At 37.5% G+C, this 22,872-nt stretch overlaps 1 protein-coding gene and 1 pseudogene across 1 annotated transcript in view; one reads left to right on the forward strand and one right to left on the reverse strand.

Annotated features, from left to right (window-relative positions):
* The window catches only part of WNK3 (WNK lysine deficient protein kinase 3), a 262,648-nt gene that overhangs the window by 113,645 nt on the left and 126,131 nt on the right, over positions 1-22,872 (reverse strand). The window contains exon 10 of the mRNA XM_003802721.2: positions 9,676-9,737. Within this exon, the coding sequence (XP_003802769.1) occupies positions 9,676-9,737 (62 nt within the window). The remainder of the gene's footprint in view (positions 1-9,675; positions 9,738-22,872) is intronic.
* Positions 13,079-14,280, forward strand: LOC105888290 (annotated as a pseudogene).

Genomic DNA, 22,872 nt, shown 5'->3' on the forward strand with positions numbered 1-22,872 from the left:
AAAAAAAAAAACTGAATACACACTCTTCTCATCAGCCCATGGATCATCTTTCAAAACTGAACATATAAAGGGCAGCACCTGTGGCTCAAAGGAGTAGGGCACCAGCCCCATATGCCAGAAGTGGCAGACTCAATCCCAGCCCTAGCCAACAACAACAAAAGTCATAAGTGAACATATATTAGGACAAAAGCTAACTTCAATACATTAAAATAAATAGAAATTGTCCCATGTATCTTCTCAGGCCATCATGGAATAAAACTTGAACTCAACAGCAATAGAAATCTTCATACTCAGATAAAATTATGGAAACTAAATAACCGTACACTGAGTAATAGCTGGGTCATAGATGAGATCAAGGAAGAGATCATTAGATTTCTATAACAAAACAACAATGAAGCCACACTATCAAAACCTGTAGGATACTGCAAAGGCAGTCCTCAGAGGGAAATCTATAGCTTTGGAAGCCTTCATCAAGAAAACAGAAAGACAGCAAGTCAACAATATAATGGGCTATCTCAAGCATCTGGAAAAGGAAGAAAAATCTAATCCCAAACCTAGCTGAAGGAAAAAAAAAATAACCAAAATTAGAGCAGAATTAAATACAATTGAAAACAAAAGATTTGGAAGATCAAAGAAACAAAAAAGTTGGTTCTTTTAAAAGATTAATAAAATTGAAAAAAAAACTTTCGATTTTAGATGATATACTTCTAGACCAGTGGTTCTCAACCTTCCTAATGTCACAGTGTATTTTCATTGTTAAAAGGGGTTGCGACCCACAGCTTGAGAACTGCTGTTCTAGACTAACCAGAAACAGAAAAATAAGAACTCTGATAACTATAATCAGAAATTATAAAGGGGAAATAACAATAGAGGCCACTGAAATACAAAAGATTCTCAACAATTAATACAAAAACTCTACTCCTAGAAATATGAAAATGTAGAGGAGATGGACCAATATCTGGAAACACAATACCTTCCAACTCTCAGCTAGAAAGATTTAGAAATCTTGAATAGACCAACATCAAGTACTGAAATAGCATCAAATACATAAAATCTCCCAAAAGAGAAAAGCCCTGGACCAAATAGCTTCACACCAGAATTCTATCAAACCTTTGAAGAGGAACTAGTTCCTATAATGCATAAACTTTTCCAAAATATAGAGAAAGAAGAAATCCTCCCCAACACATTCTATGGAGCAAATATCATCCTGATCCCCAAACCAGGAAAGGACCCAACAAAAAACTATAGACCAATATCATTAATATCAAAAATATTCAACAAGATGTTAGCAAATAGAATACAGTGGCACATTAAAAATGTTATACGCCATGCTTAAGTGGTTTTATCCCACAGATGAAAAGTTGGTTCAACATATGCAAATCCATAAATATAACACACCACATAAATAGAATAAAAAACAAAGACCATATGATTCTATCAATTGATGCAGAAAAGGCTTTTGATAATATCCAGCATCCATTCATGATGAAAACACTCAGGAAAATAGGCTTAGTAGGACCATTCCTTAAACTGATGGAGGCCAGCTACAGCAAACTCACAGCCAATATCCTACTGAATGGAGTAAAACTGAAAGCATTCCCACTAAAATCTAGAACCCAGACAAGGATGCCCACTGTCTCCACTGCTATTTAACATAGTGGTGGAAGTCCTAGCCATCACAATCAGGTAACAGATGGAGATCAAAGGAATCCAAATGGGGAAAGAAAAGGTCAAATTCTCCCTCTTTACAGATGACATGATCTTATACTTGGAAAACCACAGGGATTCAACTACAAAGCTCTTAGACATGATCAAGAAATATAGCAGCATCTTGGGATACAAAATCAATACCAACAAGTCAGAAGCCTATGTATATGCCAACAATTGTCAAGCCAAGAATAAAATCAAAGACTCTATTTCTTTTACAATAGCACCAAACAAGATGAAATACGTGAGAATATAACAAAAAATGTGAAAGATCTCTATAAAGAAAATTATGAACGTTTGAGAAAGGAAGTAGCAGGAGAGATCAACAAATGGAAAACCATACCAACACACTCATGGCTGAGAAGAATCAACATTGTTAAAATGTCCATACTGCCCAAAGCAATCTACAAATTTAATGCAATCCCCATCAAGGCACCAATGTCATACTTTAAAGAAATTGAAAAAAATTGTACTTTGATTCACATGGAACAAGTATAAAACTTGAACAGAAAATACAATTATTAGAAATAAAAACAAATCTGGAAGCATCACAATGCCAGATTTCAGATTATATGACATGTCAATAGTGATGAAAGCATGGTATTGGCACAAAAATAGAGATGTAAATCTATGGAATACAATGGACAATTTAGAGACGAACCCAGCCACATATCATCATTTGATTTTTGATAAGCCTAACAAAAACATGCATCGGGTAATTAAGTAATCCTTACTTAACAATTGGTGCTAGAAGAACTGGTTATCCACATGTTGAAGACTGAAACTGGCCCCGCACCTCTCACCATTGACAAAAATTGATTCTCACTGGAGAAAGGATTTAAATTTAACCACAAAACAATAAAAATTCTAGAAGAGTGTGGGGAAAACAGGTGAAGATATTGTACTGGGAAAAAAATTATGAGGAAGAAACCTCCCCTAACAATTATAGCAACATCAGAAATAACTGCAATTTGATCAAGCTAAAAAGTTTTTGCACAGCTAAGGGTACCACAAAAAAAAGCAAACAGATAGCCTTTGGAAAGGGCAAAGGTTTTTGCATTTTATAAATATGACAAAGGCCTGCTAACTAGAATCTACAGAGAACTCAAATTAAACAGTAAGAAAAGTGCTAACAACTCCCTCTATAAGTGGGCAAGAGATTTAAACAGAAACTTCTCTGAGTATGACACATGAATGGCCAAAAAACAGCTGAAAAAATGCTCATCATCTTTAATCATCAGAGAAATGCAAAACAAAACCACTCTAAAATGTCACCTGACCCCTGCAAGATTAGCCTACATCACAAAGTCACAAAATACAAGATGCTGGTTCCAATGTGGAAAGAAGGGAACACTGCCACACTGCTGGTGGGATTGCAAACTAAAACAGCCTTTTTGGAGAGAAGTATGGAAAATTCTCAAAGATCTAAACGTGGACCTTCCATTTGCTCCTGCAATCCCATTACTAGGTATCTACCAAGAAGAACAAAAATCATTTTACCACAAAGACATTTGCACCAGAATGTTTACTGTTTCTCAATTCACCATTACCAAATCATGGAAGCAACCTAAATGCCCATTAACCCATGAATGGATCAACAAACTTTGGTACATGTATACCACGGAATACTATTCAGCCTTTAAAAAAGATGGAGATGTTACATCTTTTACATTTACCTGGATGAAATTGAAATAAATTCTTCTTAGTAAAGTATTGCAAGAATGAAAAATTAAATAGCCAATGTACTCCATACTATTAGGAAATTAATATATAAACAATTACATGGTCATAAGAACAATAAAACACAAATATAGTCTAGTACAGGGGTAGAAGGAGGCAGAAGGGGGAGAGGGGTAAGGGAGGATGACTGATAGAAAGAGGGACAGCATGAGGCAGCATCTCACCTAATGTGCACATTGTGAAGGTGTATAACACGCCACCTGGGTGAGGGGCTCTTTTACAAAAGGAACTTTACCCTGGAAGTGAGAACATCATAACCTAAAAATTTGTACCCTCATATTAATTTGAAATAAAAAATAAATTTAAAAAATTGTACTTGGGGAACTGAAGAAGGTAATAAATGCATTATTGAGAAAAAAAATGAAAAGGAAGAAAAAACTCTGTGTGTGTGTGTGTGTGTGTGTGAATCTTGCTGTATATTGCCTAGGCAACAGGCAATTCTTCTAGGATAGTGGTTCTCAACCTTCCTAATTGCCATGTTGTTACAAATGGAACAAAGAGGTTGTGACCCACAGGTTGAGAACCGCTGTTCTAGGATATGACATACTAATTACAACACAGATACAGCTATATAAGATGGAGACTGGAAGGCTCTGTCTTGCCTAGGAAACCTGGTGTGGTCTTCCTGATTTCTTTGCCCTCAATCCCCACAGGATTGGGAGCCTGAAGGTCACCTCAGATCACTTAATAGATATGTCTCAACTGTTTCAAACTGTGTTCCTCGGCCAGATTAACCAGAAATCATTATCCAGATTAACCAGAAATAGAAAAGTAAAATCTTTAATTACCTCAATCAGAAATGAAAAGGGGGAAATAACAATTGATACCACAGAGACAAAAGAGATTATTTCCAACTACTATCAGAAACTCTATGCCCAGAAATTTGACAATGTGGAGGAAGTGGACCAATAACTGGAATCACACCATCTTTGTAGACTTCACCAGGAAGAAATAGATCTTTTGAACAGACCAATGTCAAGCACTGAGATTGCAGAAATAATAAAAAAACCTTCCGTCAAATAAAAGCCTGGGACCAGATGGCTTCATATCAGAATTTTATCACACCTTCAAAGAATAGCTTGTACCTAAACTGCATAACCTATTCCAAAACACTGAGAAGGAAGGAACCTTCCCAAACACATCCTAGGAAGCAAACATCACCTTGATTCCAAAACCAGGAAAGGACTCAACTAAAAAGGAAAACTACAGACCAATTTCACTAATGAATATTGATGCAAAACTACTCAACAAAATCTCAGCTAATAGATTGTAACTACACATTAAAAATTATACATCATGATCAAGTAGGCTTCATCCAAGGGATGCAAGGCTGGTTTAACATATGCAAATCCATAAATATAATACATCATATCAACAGAAGCAAAAACAAAGACCATATGATCCTCTCAATAGATGCAGAAAAAGCATTTCACAAAATTCAGCATCCTTTTCTAAAAAGAACACTTAAATAGGCATAGGTGGCACATTTCTTCAGCAGACTGAAGCCATCTATGACAAACTTACAGATTACATCATAGTGAATGGAGTAAAACTGAAAGCTTTTCCACTTAGAACTAGAACCGGAAAAGGATGTCCATTATCGTCACTATTATTCAACACTGTGCTGGAAGTTCCAGTAAATGCAATGAGGCAAGAGAAGGATATAAAGGGCATCCAAATTGGGGCAAAGGAGGACAAACTCTTGCTCTTTGCTGATTATATGATCTTATACTTAGAAAACCCTAAAGATTCAACCACAAAACTCCTAGAAGTCATTAGGAAATACAGTAATGTCTCAGGGTACATAATCAATGTCTAGAAAAAATTAGCCTTTGTATATGCCATTAACGGCCATTTTGAAAAGCAAATCAAGGACACAATTCCCTTCACAGTACCTTCAAATAAAATGAAATACTTAGAAATATACCTACCAAAAGAGGTGAAAGATCTTTTCAAAGAGAACAATGAAACTCTAATAAAAGAAACTGCAGAAGACACTAACGAATGGAAGAACATACCATGCTCTTGGCTAGGAAGAATCAACATTGTCTAAATGTCTATTCTACCCAAAGCAATCTATAGATTCAATGCAATCACCATTAAAATACCAACATCATATTTTGACAAACTAGAAAAAATGGTATTTTGTTTTGCATGGAACCAGAAAAAACATGTATAGATAAAACTATTCTTAGTAATAAAAACAAAGTCAGAGGCATCACCCTACCCGACTTAAGGATATATTGTAAGTCCACAGTAATCAAAACAGCATGGTAGTGGCACTAAAATAGAGACATAGACATATGGAACAGAATGGAAAACCAAGAAATGCCATCAGTCTCTACTTAACTTCAGATTGTTGATAAACCAAACAAAACATACGGGGGAGGGGAAGAATCCCTATTCAACAAATGATGCTGGGAGAGCTAATCACTACTTACAAAAATTGACTCAAGATGGATAAAAGCGTTAAATTTAAGACACAAAACAATAAAAATCTTAGAAGAAAGTGTGGGGAAAACTCTTGTTGATGTTGGACTGGGGAAAGATTTTATGACAAAGACTTCAACAGTCATTTCAACAACAAAAATTAACAAATAGGATTTAATTAAGCTGAAAAACTTCCACACAGCTAAGGACACAGCAAGTAAAGCAAAAAGGCAACCTTCAGAATGGGAAAAGATATTTTCAGGGCATGAATCTGACATAAGATTGATAACTAGAATCTACAGAGAGCTCAAATTAATCCACAAAAAGTAAACAATCCCATCTACCACGGGCAAGAGATACAAATAGAACCTTCTCTGATGAAGACAGACAAATGGCTAACAAACGTGAAAAAATGCTCATCATCCCTGATTGTCAGAGAAATGCAAATCAAAACCACCCTGAGATATCACCTAACCCCAGTGAACATGGCCCACAACACAGTCTCAAAGCTGCAAATGCTGGCACGGATGTGGAGAGAAGGGAACACTTGCACTGCTGGTGGGACTACAAATACAACCTTTTTGGAAGGAAGTATGGAGAACTCGCAAAGAACTCACACAAGACCTCTCTCTCATTTAATCCTACAATTCCATTACTGGGCAGAAGAAGAAAAAAAATTCCTTTTTCCACAAAGACACTTGCACTAGACTGTTGATCTCAGCTCAATTTACAATCACCGAAATGTGTAAAATGCCTAAATGCCCACTAACCCAGAAATGGATTAACAAGCTATGGTATATGTATACCATGGAATACTATTCAGGTGTTAAAAATGATGGAGACTTTTTATCTTTTGTATTAACCTAGACTGAGTTGGAACACATTATTCTTAGTAAAGCATCACAAGAATGGAGAAGCAAGAATCTAATGTACTCTATTCTAATATGAAGGTAGTAGATGTTTTAATACAAGTGTGTCTTGTGCTACCTGGTCCATGGTAGGAGACTTCAAGGTGACTTGGAGAGGATCTTAACTTCAGAGATAAGACATTTCATTCCAGCACTGAATTAGTCTCAATCCAGAGTTCTGGTTGTGGATTCTCAACTATCTTTTAGAGACCTTATGAAACATCCCCTGAAAGGCCTTGTGATGGGGAAAGATCCTGAACTGAGAGTCAAGCTTCCTGTACCCCAGACATCGGCTTGTACTTCCTGCCATGTGATCCTAGAAAGTCACTTATTCCTTTGAGCATCCATGTGCTGATCCTAAAATGAGGATAGCACCTGGCCTCTTGGCTCTTTGTGAGGCACCACTGTGATTATTAAACATGTTCCTAAATCACATTTAATCTCAACTGAAAAACCAAGGAGAAATTTGCTCATTGCAGTTATTACTGGATCTCACTCACTTCCATACTCCTTCCAGAACCCTGCAAAGATATCAAAAGTTAGAAAAAGTTCTGAATATTCAGAGAAGCACTATATGGACATCATCAGTTACTTCTAAAATGACCATCCTTAAGGTCTGCAGGGGCTCTAGGGGCAAGAGCTTCTCAGCTTCCTGCCAGCTCAGATAAAACGAGTTCTATTAACATTCCCCGCCATCCACTCCCTTCATTTAAGGCAGACTCCCCCATCACATATGTTTTTACATACAGATTGAATTTCACCCACAGAAATCCAACTAAGAATGCCCTTGTCAATGTACCTACCCTCAACATGACCTCCCTACTCCAGCCTTCTTCTCACTTCAATTCCTTCTCTCTGAAGGTTACCCAGCATAATACCTCCTTAACAAGCCTAGGTGTCATCAGCAATAGCCATGAGGACTATGGCAAATTCTGCTACTGCACACAAAGGCCTCCTCTGGTGCCAAGAAAGACAGTTGGTGAGGTATGTCTGCTTGAGATAGGGAGAGGAAAATATCCCTTGCACTAAAACAAACTACAGATATATATATATATATAATCTTATGCAAATGTATTTATTGAAATTTTTTAGGTGTTGGGATAATTTATTCATATGATTATATGAATATATGTGAATATATATTCATATATGTATATATACATAACCCAACACCTAAAAAAATTTCAAAAAAATTTTCAAAATTTCAAAAAATTCAAAAATATTTGCAATTTAAATAACAAAAATGGTAACCACCAGACATTGTCTTTTTCAAACAAATATCTTTAAAATTAATTTTTAGGTTAAGTCCTTTCTCCTAACAATTATTCATAAAGCATCTGTAGGGAAATGTACAAGAAGAGATAAAAATAACTTTGAAATTGTTTTGTGTCCATATGTAAAAGGATTTGCACACAAGTGGTGGAAGAAGATATATTAATACTGCTCTTAGTGATTTCAAATCTATAGAGAAAAGGCAGTAACAATTCCATTGGGGATAAAAGGGACATAATTTTAGCTAATGAGGCTATATATACATATTCCAAAATAACTTAAAACTAGTTAAACTAGTTAAGGGTTTGGGACAATATGGCAGAAACTCAACTCTTCCTGCTCCTACCCCTAAGTATAGACAGTCACATGAGAGTACTGAAAAGTAAAAAGATTAAAGCAGACTAGCTAAAGCTCCCCACTGCTTGAGGAAAAACAGCAGCTTCCTATCCTCTGATTATCCATAGAGTGACAAAAGGTAGCCTAGGTTTGGTCTCCTTATTCTCGGTCCAGAGGCAAAAGCAGCACAAGCTCAGTGTCTCTGACCCTGAACTCAGCAGCAGAAGAGGACTTGAGTATCACCTTTCCTTCCCCATGGCACTGGGAACCCCACCAATAAGTAGAGTATGGCCTGGTATATAGGCCTGGGGCAGGAGGCCTAGGGAAAAATTCTCCACCTCAGAGCCTAGCTGTGAGGGCCAGTGGTGCCATACCAGGTGAACAAGGAAGAACAGGATAGCAATAGAAGGATGTTGAAAGCAAAATTATTATTAGAATCACAGCCCACAAAAGTAGGGAAGGACCTATGCACCTAAACAGGAGGACTGCCTGTTAAAAACCTGAATAAGATCTAGAGTTACCTAACATCCATACTGTCTAGAAAACAAATGTAAATAAAATCCATTATCATAATAAAAACCAGAAAAACTATAAATCAAATGCAAAAAAACAATCAACATATGCCAACACCAAGATGAATCAGATACTGGAATTATCTAACAAGAATTTTAAAGCAGCCATTATCAAAATGCTTCAATGAGCAATTACAAATAATCTTCAAGAAAGTGAAAAAAAAACAAATCTTATAAAACGTATTTTAAAATACCAAATGGAAATTATAGAACTAAATATATAATCACAGAAATAAAAAACTCACTGAATAGGCACAATAGTGGAATAAATAGGACAAAGGAATGAATCAGTGGACTTAAGGGTAGAACAAGAGAAATTCACCAACCTAAACAACATAGAGGAAAATACTAGTTTATAAATACTAAATAATAATATAATTATATACCTGGTTGTAATTTATTTCTTTAGATTAGCTGGAATTTTACTCTAAATTATATTATTTCTTATTTATTTTTAAAAATTAATCTTATGAGCTTTGCTTAAAACAGAATAGTATAAAGAGAACAAGGAAATGGTCAATTAATCTCATAATCAACATGATCCCTATTGACATAAAAAGTAAAAATAATACCTACTATTCATCATTGAACATCCACACCAATACAAGAACACAAAAGATTCTATAGTCAGGATATACTAAGCACCTAATGAAAGCATACATTTCAGCATACCCTCGCTGTTTACATGGTATTAATTTGAAGATACTTACCTTCGAATTAAATCTGGTTTTGGAAGAGCCACTTGTTCAATTCCAGCTGTTTGGGATATATGCTATAAACAGAACAGACAGAAAATCTATTACCATAATGGCAAAATTCAAGCCAAAGATACAATTTGCTGCTGTTAGAAAAATATGGTTAAAATTCATATTTTGGTTGCCTTGCAAATCAGGTAGAATTTCTATATCAATCCTATTATTATTATTACCAAAGATAAAAAAATAAATTGTAGCAGTAATACATCAAGTACATTTTATTCATCAAAAATGTTAGTACTGTTTTATATACTTTTGTGTTATTACATTTCTTTATAGAAGACAGAACTATTAAGCTTCCAGTCTTGCTTTTAAAACTACTACTTAAAAGAGTTACTGCCATTCTATAGTAATATAAATCAATTACTCAAGTTCTAACTTATGTGATATGTAGTCTCTTGCCTATTTTCACTAGACTATTTCCAACTATTCCTTTGAGGCATTAGTATTCAGCAACTACAACACTGGCTTCTAGGAGAATAGTTTAAACTTAAAGAGGGCAAATACCCACTCTTGGAAAATAATTTTACATTTACCTAATCTATCCTCTATGAACTTCCACTGGTGATAGCAGAGTGATCTTAAAACGCAAATCTAACAAAATTAATCCTTTCCCTACCCAGTTTTAACTATGATGGCTCTTCACTTTCTACAAGGTTAAATTTCTTTAGAAGACAAAGTAAGTTTTCAATGAACTGGTCCCTGCCTGATTATCTAGCTTAATCTGTCTACTTGAAGTCACTAAACTGTAGTCCTTCTTAGTTGGGATCTTCCATATACCGTGACTCAGTTTATGTTCTTCCACCTCCCTTATTAGTTCAACATCTCCTTAGTCCTGTTCATTTAACCAATGTCTAGAACTATTCCAGTTTAAAGGAAACAAGAGAGAGAACAATTAAAGGCAATGCATGATCTTCAACTATATCCTGAATCAAAGGGGGGAAATTGACATAAAGGAACTACTATATGCAAGAGGCCTCTGTTACTGTGGGTTCTGGAAACAGACCAGCAAAATTGCTTTGGGGACCCTTTTAAAAACATATACCTTAGCTCATATATCTTGGTTGATAAACTAAAAGGGATGAAGGTTCCTCAGAGAAATGGTTGATCCCAGCACAGAGACAAATAAAGAATAAGATGAACCTGGATCATCTTGCTGTACCAAAAAATAAAGAACTGCTCAAAACATGATGGGATCATATTGAAATTACTCAGGAGCCAGTTTGAAGGGGTTCTTACTGCCCAGATGTGGCACAATTTGGGCATCAAGATAAAGACAGTGAAAGAACATAACCAACTTGATAAAGTAAGAATCCATGAATTAATACTGATATAAACAAACAGCAAAAGGAAAGCACTTACTTACAGTACAAAGCCAACTAATAAATAAAAGGAGGAATGATGGAGTTAGAATATCATCAATTGATGCTAAAACTAGTGGGTGAAAGCTAAATGAAGCTATTTACATGGTTTCAAAGTATCTCCTCAGATTACTGTTTAATTACAAAGGCAAAAAGAATGGTATTGTAGCTTTATAGTGAAAGAACTTGACAGGCCCCATCTTAAGCAAGTAGTCAAATTTAACCTCCCCAATGTTGAGACAAACCTACATAACACACCTCCCAATACGAGGCAGAAAGAACACATCATTTACATGATCTTCCTGACAAAAAGAATGTAACTTGAAATCTAAACAAAGAGAAAAACTTCAGATAAACTCAAATAGAAGGACATTCTAAACAATAACTGGTCTTTGTTCTTCAAAAATATCAATGTTATGAAAGATGAAAGACTAAATAACTGTTTCAGATTAAAAGACACTAAAAAGACAGGACAACTAAAGGTAATGGAAGATTTTCAACTAGATCCTAGAATCAAGGAGGTGGGAAGAAATTGCCATGAAGGACACTATGTGAATAACTGGTGAAATTCAGTGTGTATAATAGATAATAATATTATATACACATGTAAAATTCTCTGAATTTGGTCACTGTATTCTGAAGTAATATTCTAAAATATAATCACTTATTCTGAAATATTTAGGAATAAAGATGCATCATGTCTGAAACTGGCCCTCTCATGCTTCTGAGGGAAAATCATTTGTAGAAGGAAGGATGGGTAGATGGATGAATAAATAGATGATGGACAGATCCATCTTCTAGTAATGCATTTTATCATATCCTTCTTTATCATATATATTTAATGTTTGACTTCAAGGACTCCATGTGATTTATTTCGTATTCTCAGTACCACTTAGCATAATGTCTGGAGCTTATTAGGCTTCTAATAACTGTATGATGGTAGAAAGAAATAAGAAAAGTAAAGGATGACAAAGGAAGGAAAGGTGGGCCACAAAAATGTTGTTAACAATTCTGGACATCAATCCTAAGAAAATAAACACAAAGTAAGGAAAAATCACATAGTATCCATATAAAGCTTATAGTAAATGTTCAATAATTATATCTCTTTGTATTGTAGTTTTATATAAAATAACAAAAACTGGCAACAATTTAGTTGTCCAGGAATGGGAGAAGAGTTAGATAAATAAGAATACTATTATACTATCATGTTGCTATTAAAAACTGAACTCCTGAAAACCAAGTAAAGGCAGAGAAAACAATTAACAATGAATGAAAAAAGCATTAAACAACCTTGTATGTGTAATTATAACCATTCATTAATATGACAAAATCCTGGAATATAACAAGTATAATATCATAGACCTGTTTGAGAAATAGCATTCTAGGAGATTTTCCCCATTTTCCTACTTTTTATGTTACAATACACATTTTATGATTTAAAAATTTTAAAGGACAGCAAATACACATACTAAGGGTAGAGGAAAACGGGTACTTTTACAAACCACTAGGAAGACTGTAAACTGGTTAGGACTTTCTGAAGGACAATTTGGCAATAATATATCAAGTCTTTAAAATGTCTAGTAATTCCATTTTTTAAGAAATGTTTCCTAAGGAAGTAATTAAGAATGCATACAATGATTAAACTCCAAGAATGTTCCTCACAACATGGAATGTAATTGAAAACAGTAAAAAAAAAAATAGATATTTTTCTCCCTTACTTGTTCCATTAAATAAATAATGGCATAGGATATCATGCAACTTAAAAAAAAAGTTTAAACATTTAAGATAATCTTTTAAATAAAAGATCATAAAAGAGTATATACATTATGATCACATTAAAAAAACACCTGTGTATGTATACATGCAAAATGGTCTGGAAGAATATACAAGCTTATCTATATCCATCTCGCTTTGTTAATAAACAGATTAATTGGAGCAGGTGGTGGTAGGTGGCTAGGCAGGGAGGCACAACCTGGGCTGCTACATTTGGCCTGGCCATGGCAACGGTGTCCCTCAAAGTGTGCATAGTCAGCTCGGGGTTCAGCTGTTGCAAAAATAATTGGTAATAATGTCAAGAAACTTCAGAAGTTTGCTCCTACCATCAAGATGTGGGTCTTTGAAGAAATGGTTAATGGGAGAAAACTGACAGATGTCATAAATAATGACCATGAAAATGTAAAATATCTTCCTGGACATAAGCTGCCCAAAAATGTGGTAGCTGTCCCAAATCTCAGTGAGGCCAGGCAGGATGCAGATCTGCTGGTGTTTGTCATTCCACACCAGTTCATTCACAGAATTTGTGATGAGATCACCGGGAGAGTGCCCAAGGAATCACTAGGGATCACCCTCAGGGGTCCTCAAACTTTTTAAACAGGGGGCCAGTTCACTGTCCCTCAAACAATTGGAGGGCTGGACCGCAGGCCCCTGGATGAGTCCACTGTTAGCAGGACAGGCAGCTGCGGCAAAAACACCTGGCGGGCAGGATAAATGTCCTCCGTGGGCCGCATGTGGCCTGCAGGCATAGTTTGAGGACGCCTGGATAGATGATGGTCCTGAGGGGCTGAAGCTAATTTCTGAAATTATCTGAGAGAAGATGGGCATTGACATCAGTGTGCTGATGGGAGCCAACATTGCCATAAGGTGGCCGCAGAGAAGTTCTGTGAGACCACCATCTACAGCAAAGTAATAGAGAATGGCCTTCTCTTCAAAGAACTTCTGCAGACTCCAAATTTTCAGATTACATGATGCAGATGCTATTGAACTTTGTGGTGCTCATTGTGGCTATGGGAGCTGGGTTCTGCAACGGCCTCCACTGTGGAGACAACACCAAAGCTGCCGTCATCTGCCTGGGACTCATGGAAATGATTTATTTTGCCAGAATCTTCTGCAAGGGCCAGGTGTCCACAGCCACCTTTCCAGAGAGCTGTGAAGTAGCCGACCTGATCACCACCTGCTATGGAGGTGGAACGGCAGGGTGGCTCAGGCATTTGCCGGGACTGGGAAGACCATTGAAGAACTGGAAAAGGAAATGCTGAATGGACAGAAGCTTCAAGGGGCTCAGACTTCTACTGAAGTGTATCACATCCTCAAGCAAAAGGGACTGATGGATAAGTTTCCTTTGTTCACTGCAGTGTATCACATCTGCTATGGAGGCCCACCTGTTGAAGAAATGTTGTGTTGTCTCCAATATCACCCATAGTATATATAAAGTGAATCATGCAACATGTTGGAAAATTCTGCCTTCTGATCTGAAACCTGGACCTGGCAACATGATGTTGGCTTGAATCTAAACCCATCATGGATGTGTATGAAGTTTTACAGGTAGATTTTTGAATTATGAGAGGGATTTCATTGGTTAAGATGTATTAGGCAACAACTAAACACACATATGAATGTGCGAGTGTGTGTTTCTTTCTTATTCTGTGGATGTTTCTATGAACCAAAATTAAATGTACTTTTTAAAAATTATTTTTGAAATTTCCCCAGTATGGTAGCTTATAAAATTGGAACTATGTCAGCTAAATGTGTTAGATGTAATCTATATGCATATGAGGGGGGAATTTTTTTTCTTTCTCTTGATGTTGAAATTTAACCAGCATTAACATGGTAGTTAGAGTGGAGGAGTGAATGTGTTCACAGATCAACTGATTTAACTTTTAAACACTATCTTAAAGCCACTATAATTAACTACTTTGATTGTGGGTTGCTTTTTTTTAACAATTAGATATTTTAAATTAGGTAACCACTTACATATTTTCCTCTCACTGCAGTTCTCTGCATTTTTAGCCTTTGTTATTCTTCATTAGCTGTCAGAATATGCTTCTGTAAAGGTTCAGAAGCAACAGAAGACAGAATGCTCACCCAGGACTTTCCTGCTGTGACTGGCACATTCTTTTGGTTCACCACAGTTAGTTGCACACATTTCTTGTAAGCCTCGCAGATCCCTGAGAGGCTACAGTTATGCTCCTCTTATAAAGAAGCAGCCACTCCATCTGGTCACCTAGTGAGGTGGGGCAGAGCCAGGAGTGACGCATAGTACCAAGGCATATGAACATCTAAGAAGCCACAGGGCTGATTCCACCTCTAGCTCACTGGCTATGGCAAGAACTGTGCACAGCCCTTCCTGAAGCCACAGGAGGGCGTCCTAAAGCTGAGTTTTGCGCAGGTCATCATCTCCATGGGCACCACTATACATGTGGTCTTTAGTTGGTAAAATGCATGGTCTTTAGTCGGCAACATCACCTTCACTTGGGTGTCTCAGACATGCAAGTTTGTGTCCTACCCCAGACTCCTGTAGTGCTGTGCTAACTGGGCCTCAGCTTGTCTTCCGGGTGTTTCTGATGCTTAACTACAATCTGAGAACCACTACTTTAGAAAATTTACTTTAGCTTGCCTCTCTTCAAACTATGATCCACAGGAAGTGAGTGTCCTGTGGTTGTTCCAGGTGTTCCCCAGAAAGGGCAAATGAGTTTGGGAAAAGCTGCATCTATACACACCCCTGAAAGGTATAGAATGTATCTTAATCTTAATATGTCAGTGGGACTTGTTTACATAAACTACTAAGTCCCAGAGATTATAGATACTGGCATTTTTGGCAAGGAAATTTGCCAACGTTTCTGGGGAACACTGTTCTAAGCTGAGGTGACCTTATAACAAGTCAAGTAGACCCTTCATTCCCTGTAAGAAATTAGGATGAGTAACTACCTGTGGTATTATTAGTTCTGAACTTTTATAGTTCAGTTCTGCCATGAATCTTACTGAAGCTTTAAGGTGGCACTGTCATACAACCAAGTAGATGTCAACATCACTGAAATGCACATTATGTGGAATAAGTGCTTTATATTCTAGAATGAAAATAGGAAATACTGCACCTTTTAAATGAGATTGGTGTCAGAATAGCATTATACAGTTACCTTGTGTATCAGTTGATAAGTGTTAAAGGAACCATGTGAATATAATTTACTCATGAAATTCCAGTTAACTTTGTAAGATTTGGGCCTGCCCTCCAATGCCAGTTTGGGATTATTGTTTCCTTCTCTACCTGAAATGATTATAGAATAGATTTTCATGGAAATTTTAAAAATTCTATCTAAAACATTTTGGTAGGCATTTTTTTTTTTTTTGGTGGGCATTTTAAAGTCCCATACACAGAAGTAAATGAAAGCACACAAAATGTTGTAAGTTTCAGCGGTTTTAGTACCACCATTAAGTTAATCAGTTTTTGCCTGTCTCATGATAAAACTTTTTTAAAGTTTGTATCTAGATAACAGAGTTACTTTTTAAAATACATAAAGGGCTGTAAGCTAAATGGGTCTATTAAGAAGGGTAATGAGATGTGAGGAATTGGAATTCTGTGTGTTTTGTGTATTCTCATCTGCATTCAACTTCCTACTCTGGGTTTTGTACTTGAGTGTTTTTCCTGTAAACAAATTCCCTCAAAATTACCACTCTGAAGTGTGTTGATTGTACCTCTTGAACATACTTACAGTATTCTGTACATTATGGAAAAAGGTAAATTTTGTAAGTTTATGCTTTGCTAACTGTAGATATTTATTACTCTGTGAGTTATCTATTTTTGTAATCATCTGTGGTTCATCAGGTATTTTAATTCACATTTCTTATTAATCATGGTATTAAGGAGTGAGACACCAAGACTGGAAGTTTAGTTCGTACTATTTTAGCCAATGTGTGGATGTAAAAACTACACTGTTGCCTTGATCTAATCCACTCTACTATAATGTAGAACAAATATCTATCTTGAAATCCACCCCAGGAGATGGAGTTGAGCTAAACCTCTGGTTTTTCATTTAACTCTTTAAATATATCATGGTCCCAAGGCACTGACCTAGGGAGGGTATTGTGGTGAGGTGACGGTGTACAAAGGGAATGTTAGTTTTTCCATAAGTTCTTACCTGCTAGCCTTTTTCTTACATATGTACTGTATTTGTTTACAGACTACAGGTGGATATATAATTTAAAAGCTTGGTTTAATAAACATTTAACCTCCCCCCCCAAAAAATAAAAAGATTAATTCAACTTTGTACAAACAGGCTTATCAACCCTCAAATTTAATAATCTTAGGGCAGGTCCCCATTATTTCAATATGGAACATTATGGTCATCCTTCAGTATTCACAGGTCCAGGATTTCCCAAGGATACTAAAATCCACAGATATTAAAAGTCTTGCAATCAGCCCTGTTGGACTGTTGATATAAAAATTCAGCCCTTATTCAAGAGTTCTGCATTCTAAGAATACTGTGTTTTCAATCCATAGTTGGTTGAACTCACAGATGTGAAACCTGTGGATCAAGAAGGCTAACTATAGTTTTAGAAAAAAACAAAAATGAAAAATTCACTAAATTTTTCATCTGCAAAAATAGCCAGCACCTATTTATAAATATTAATTTTTAAACACTTAGAAATATTATGACAGAACTCAACTTGAAGCTATCACATAAAAGGGCCAATAATGACTAAACATTAGCCATGATTGTGAGGACCACCCAAAGTAGCATTTATAATCCCATTAATGGGAGGGGCAAGAAGGCCAACCAGAGGCAGCTTTTGCTGAAGCTCCTGTTGAGTAGGGAGAAAAGTTGGACTGAAGTGAACTCAGAAAAGTTGAAATTGGGGAGTTGAACACAAGGAGAAGAAATCAAGGTTCACATCACCCAAACTGAGACGAACTGCAAGGACAAGAAAGAGGAAAGAAGATAATAGAGGTCAGGTACCCAGTGACTCAACTGAAGACACCTGGTACCAAAAGGGCGAGAGACCCCCCCCCCGCCCCAATGATGAGGCCTACCTCAGGCTTCCATGAGGGAGCTGGGAACAAAGCACCTCTCACCTCATTCCAAGGAAAAGAGCAGCGAAGTCCTGGTTCTCCTGTACCTGGGAATTTTTACCTCTGAGTCCCCATCCTGCCTCATGCAAAATGAACAAATTTTCTCTCGGTAATCTGGAAGCCACAGCCCATCCTGCCCTCTCTCTGGCTGCCTGATGGACTATGGACTACTCCTGCAGAGGCAGGAGAGTTTGGTAAGTTGTCTGAGAGACCTCTGCATTTTGTGAGGTTGAGCCAAGCTTCCCCCAGCTGAGAGAGGAAACAGTGGCTCTGCAGTCTAGCTTTGGCTTCGGGAAGTGTGGTCCCTCCTAGCTCTCACTCCTGCTAGGGGAGACCTTTCCCCAGCCCTCTGCAGAGCCCCTGCCTGGCATCTGTGCCCAACGAGCCTCAGCTTCCCTCCTTGTAACTTGAAAAAAGATAGGTCTAGCCTTGGGCAACTACCACTAGGAAGGCCCAGGAACTACACCCCTACTCAACCATGGGCAACAGCTGCTTTTTATCTAATCCTGTAGCCAAGACTCTGGAGCTGAAGGGAAGGACTGTAGATTCTTGGAACTTGTTTGTGTTTGTGGGAGTCTTGCTTGCACTGCCTGAGTGCCTTCAATCGAAACTCTCAATCAGAACTGTCTGTAGATTTTTATTCTCCAGCCACCACTGGCTGGGGCTGCAGGTTCCCTGCTTATTTGAGTTTTTCTTGGGGGGGAATTCACTCAGTCAAGGGTGGAATATCCCTCCACCAGCTGAGGTCAGCAGGGCTTAGGCCACAGCTGTCTTTGTGTAGCAGGGGCCCCAGAGAAATGATGTGGTTCCTTTGAAATAGGTGGAAGACAGGGTGATACCAGGACAGAATCAGGTTGTACTATCTAAACAAGCAAGCCCTCAGACACTCTTCCTGCAGCCCTGAAAGGAAACTTCACAAGGCTGTAGGAGAAGGGCCACAAGCTCTAGCTCATTGGTGAAGGGGTGGTTAGTTCCAGTTTCTTGGGCTTCCAGATCTAGTCTCACCCCAACAGTTTTAGTTATTAAATAGGTCTATGTGTTACTCCCTAAGAGTCTCCATTAGTTATCTCTCTATAACTATTCAGAGGCAACCTAACATTTCAATTAAAAACTTACAATTAATATTTAAAAAGCTGAAAATACTCATGGGGAGGAACCAGAAGAATAATTCTGGAAGCATGAAAAATCAGAGCACCTTAACTCTCCCAAGAGATTATAAGGGAGATATAGCAGAAAATACAATCCATAGAGAAATTGTTTAAATGTCAGAAATAAAATTCAGAATATGGATGGCAAATAAGATGACTGGAATTGAGGAAAGCATGGAAATATAAATTTTAAAAATAGTATAAAAGTTATCACAAGAAATTAGTGTATATAAAGATGAAGTCATCAAGGATATAACATAATGAAGAAAGATATAGCAGAGCTAAAGGGATTGAAAGAAGCATTCAAGGAGTTACAAAACACAATAGACATCCTTAGTAACAGAGTACAATAGGGAGAAGACACTTCAGAAACTGAAGACCAGACTGTTGAACTATCCCAATCATTCAAAGAGTCAGAAAAAAAATGGAGAATAAAGACAGAAGATTCCCTGAGGGAGTTATGGTATTATTCCAAAAGATCAAATATCCAAATGATAAGGATTCCTGAAGGAGAAGAGTCCTAAAAGCACTGATGCTGTACTTCAATATATGGGTGCAGAATTTCCCAAGCATTGTGAAAAACACAGAAATTCAGATAGATGATTTCAGAACTCCAGCACAACTCAGTGCAAACAAAGCATCTCCTAGACACATAATAATTAACTTTGCAAAAGTCAATATAAAGGAGAAAATCCTGCAAGCAGCCAGGTATAAGAAAAGTACTACCTACTAAGGCAGTGGTTCTCAACCTTTGTAATTGCCACATTGTCACAAATGGAAAAAAGCGGTCACAACCCACAGGTTGAGAACTGCTGTACTAAGGGAAAAATATCAGGATGATTGCAGATATTTCAGTAGGAACTTTTTAAGCCAAAAGAGAATGGTCAATGACCTTTACCTTTCTTAAATAAAACAATTTTCAGCCCAGGATCCAGCTAAACTAAGTTTCATTTGTCATGCAGAAATCACTTTTTTTTTACTGACATGCAAACATTGAGAAAATCTGCCATAATTAGACAAGCTCTATAGGAGTTGCTCATACCCATTCTGCATAATGACTGGCATGATGGTCCACCACCAATGTAAACACATCCAGAAATTAAAGAAAAAATCCTAGCTTCCACAATGTCACAAGGAATAAAAATGAGCTCTGGACCTCTGAAAAATGAGATAATCAAAATTCCACCATACCTACTGATTCTCTCAATAAATATGAATGGCTTTAATTCCCCACAAAAGCAGCACAGGCTGGCTGACTGGATACAAAAGCTCGAACCTAGTATCTGCTCTCTCCAAGAAACAAACCTAACCTCAAAGGAAAAAAAAAAGAAAACTCAGAGTGAAAGGATGGAAAACAATATTCTAGGCAAATGGAAATCAGAAAAAAGCAGGGGTTGAAATCTTATTTACAAATACAATTGTATTTAAAGCAACAAAAATAAGGAAAGACAAGGTTGGACACTACATACTGGTCAAGGGAACCACATAACATGAAGAGATTTCACTAATTAACATTTAGGCATCCATCCTGAACACACTTTGATATATAAAACAAAGCCTAAATAATCTAAACAATATGATATCTTCCTGTATCATAATAGCTGGAGATATTAACACCCTTTGGACAGTAATAAACCCATCTTCCATGCAGAAACTAAATAAAGACATAGTGGACTTACACACAACTCTAGAATAAATAGACTTAACAGACATATACAGAAAACTTCATCCTAAGAGAACTGAATACACATTCTTCTTATCAGCACATGGGTCATCCTCCAAAATTGATCATAACTTAGCACACAAACCTACCCTCAAAAAATTAAAAAAATAAATTATTCCTTGTATCTTCTCAGACCATCAAGGAATAATTGTTGAACAAAATAAGAACAGACATCTTCATTTCAAAAATGGTCACAGAAGCAAAATATCCTTCTGCTGAACAGAAGGGTAGGCTAAGGACAAGATTAAGAAGAAAATCATTAGATTTCTTCAACAAAATAATAATGAAGCAACAAGCTAGCAAAACATGTGGGTTATTGTGAAGGCTATCATAAGAGGCACATTTATAGCCTTAAAGGTCTTTGCCAAGAAAATAGAAAGAGAACAAGTCAACAACCACATCTTTTTTTTTTTTTTGAGACAGAGCCTCAAGCTTTCCCCCTTGATAGAGTGCTGTTGAATCACAGCTCACAGCAACCTCCAAATCCTGGGCTCAAGCGAGTCTCCTGCCTCAGCCTCCCAAGTAGCTAGGATCACAGGTGCCTGCCACAACACCAGGCTATTTTTTGGTTGCAGCCATCATTGTTGTTGGGCGAATCCGGGCTGGATTTGAACCCGCCACCTTAGGTGTATGTGGCTGGCACCTTAGCCACTTGAGCCACAGGCGCTGAGCCAACAACCACATCTTGAGTAACTGAAGAACACTTCAACCACAAACTTATCAGAACAAAGGAAATAATCAAAATTAGAGCAGAATTAAATGAAATCCAGAACAGAAGAATCATTCAGAAGATCACTGAATCAAAAATTTGGTTCTTTGTATGGAGCAAGATGGTGGCCAAGTAATAGCTTCGTTGCAACCAGGTGCAGGGAGACTGGGGAGAGAAGACTCCAGGCACCTCTGGCTTGTGGGGTCTGCCCAGAAACATCCCTTTGGAGAAACAGGGAGGCAGTGGGAGACCTCAAGATCACAGGAGGAGGACAAAAGCAGTAGAGAAGTGGCAAGTGGTTTCATTTGGTCTGAGGCCGTGGGCCTCCTGCAGCTGTAGTAGCCACAGCAACAGCGAGATTGCAGACAGGGAACGCTTTCCCTGTGCGTTGTTTTGGTTTTCTTTGGACTTGGCTGAATTACCTTGGGAGATCTTGGGTGAATGTGTAAGTGACTTTGAGGGTATCCAGAGTTTAGGAGTGAGCCACTGGGCCTGAACAGAGCTTTCACTGTTCAGTGTGGGATGCTGTGTAGCCATTGCGGGAGAGCTGCCCTGCAGGCTCCATGCTCAAGGTTACAGAGTAAAGCCTATGCTGGGAGATCTTGGGCAAGTGATCCAATGACTCTGAACAGTGCCCAGAGGTGGAGACTGAGAATCCATGGAAGAGCAGAGCTTTCAATGTTCGGCAGTAGGAGAGCTGTCTTGCAGCTTTGGCCCTCAGGGTCTTAGCATGAGGCTGGTTTTGGTACACCTGATAACGGGGCAGCCACTTCAGGAGAGACCCCAGGGATACATGCTTTCTTGGGAAAGCCTCTGCTTAGCCAAAAGCAGGCTGAGGAGAGATTCAGGCTCAAACCTGTAGGATTTGAGGGCAAAGAAGTCAGCAAAAGCCTCCAGTCTCCATCTTATACAGCTGTATCAGCATTATGATTAGCATCTCATACCACAGAAGATCACCTGTTGACTAGCCATATTCAGCAAAATATATATATTGATTTTTGTTTTTCTTTATTTTATTTCAACTTTTCTCCCCTAGATTTTTCTTTTATTTTTCTTTTTTCCATTCTTTTTCTTCATTTTTCAAAGTGTAAATATAATTTTTCACTGCTGTCTTCTTTAATACTAAGAACTTTCTTTTTGCTAGTATTTCTGCTCCTGATACTTGTTTTTATCCCAAATTCTATCCTATAAGGTTTCCTGTTTGTTTGGTTTGGTTTGATTTGTAATGTATTTGTTTTTCTACCCTATTTGCTGGAGGTGGGGTACTGTGACTGCTTAGGATGGCAAAGAGATGCAGACCTCAAGAGAACCACCCAACTCAGCACCCCCAGAGGTTGGGGAACTTTTAAGGTATGGGTCCAAATACT

Source organism: Otolemur garnettii, unplaced genomic scaffold (genome assembly GCF_000181295.1).
Source record: "Otolemur garnettii isolate 467f Iridium unplaced genomic scaffold, OtoGar3 scaffold00256, whole genome shotgun sequence".
Classification (NCBI taxonomy): Eukaryota; Metazoa; Chordata; class Mammalia; order Primates; family Galagidae; genus Otolemur; species Otolemur garnettii.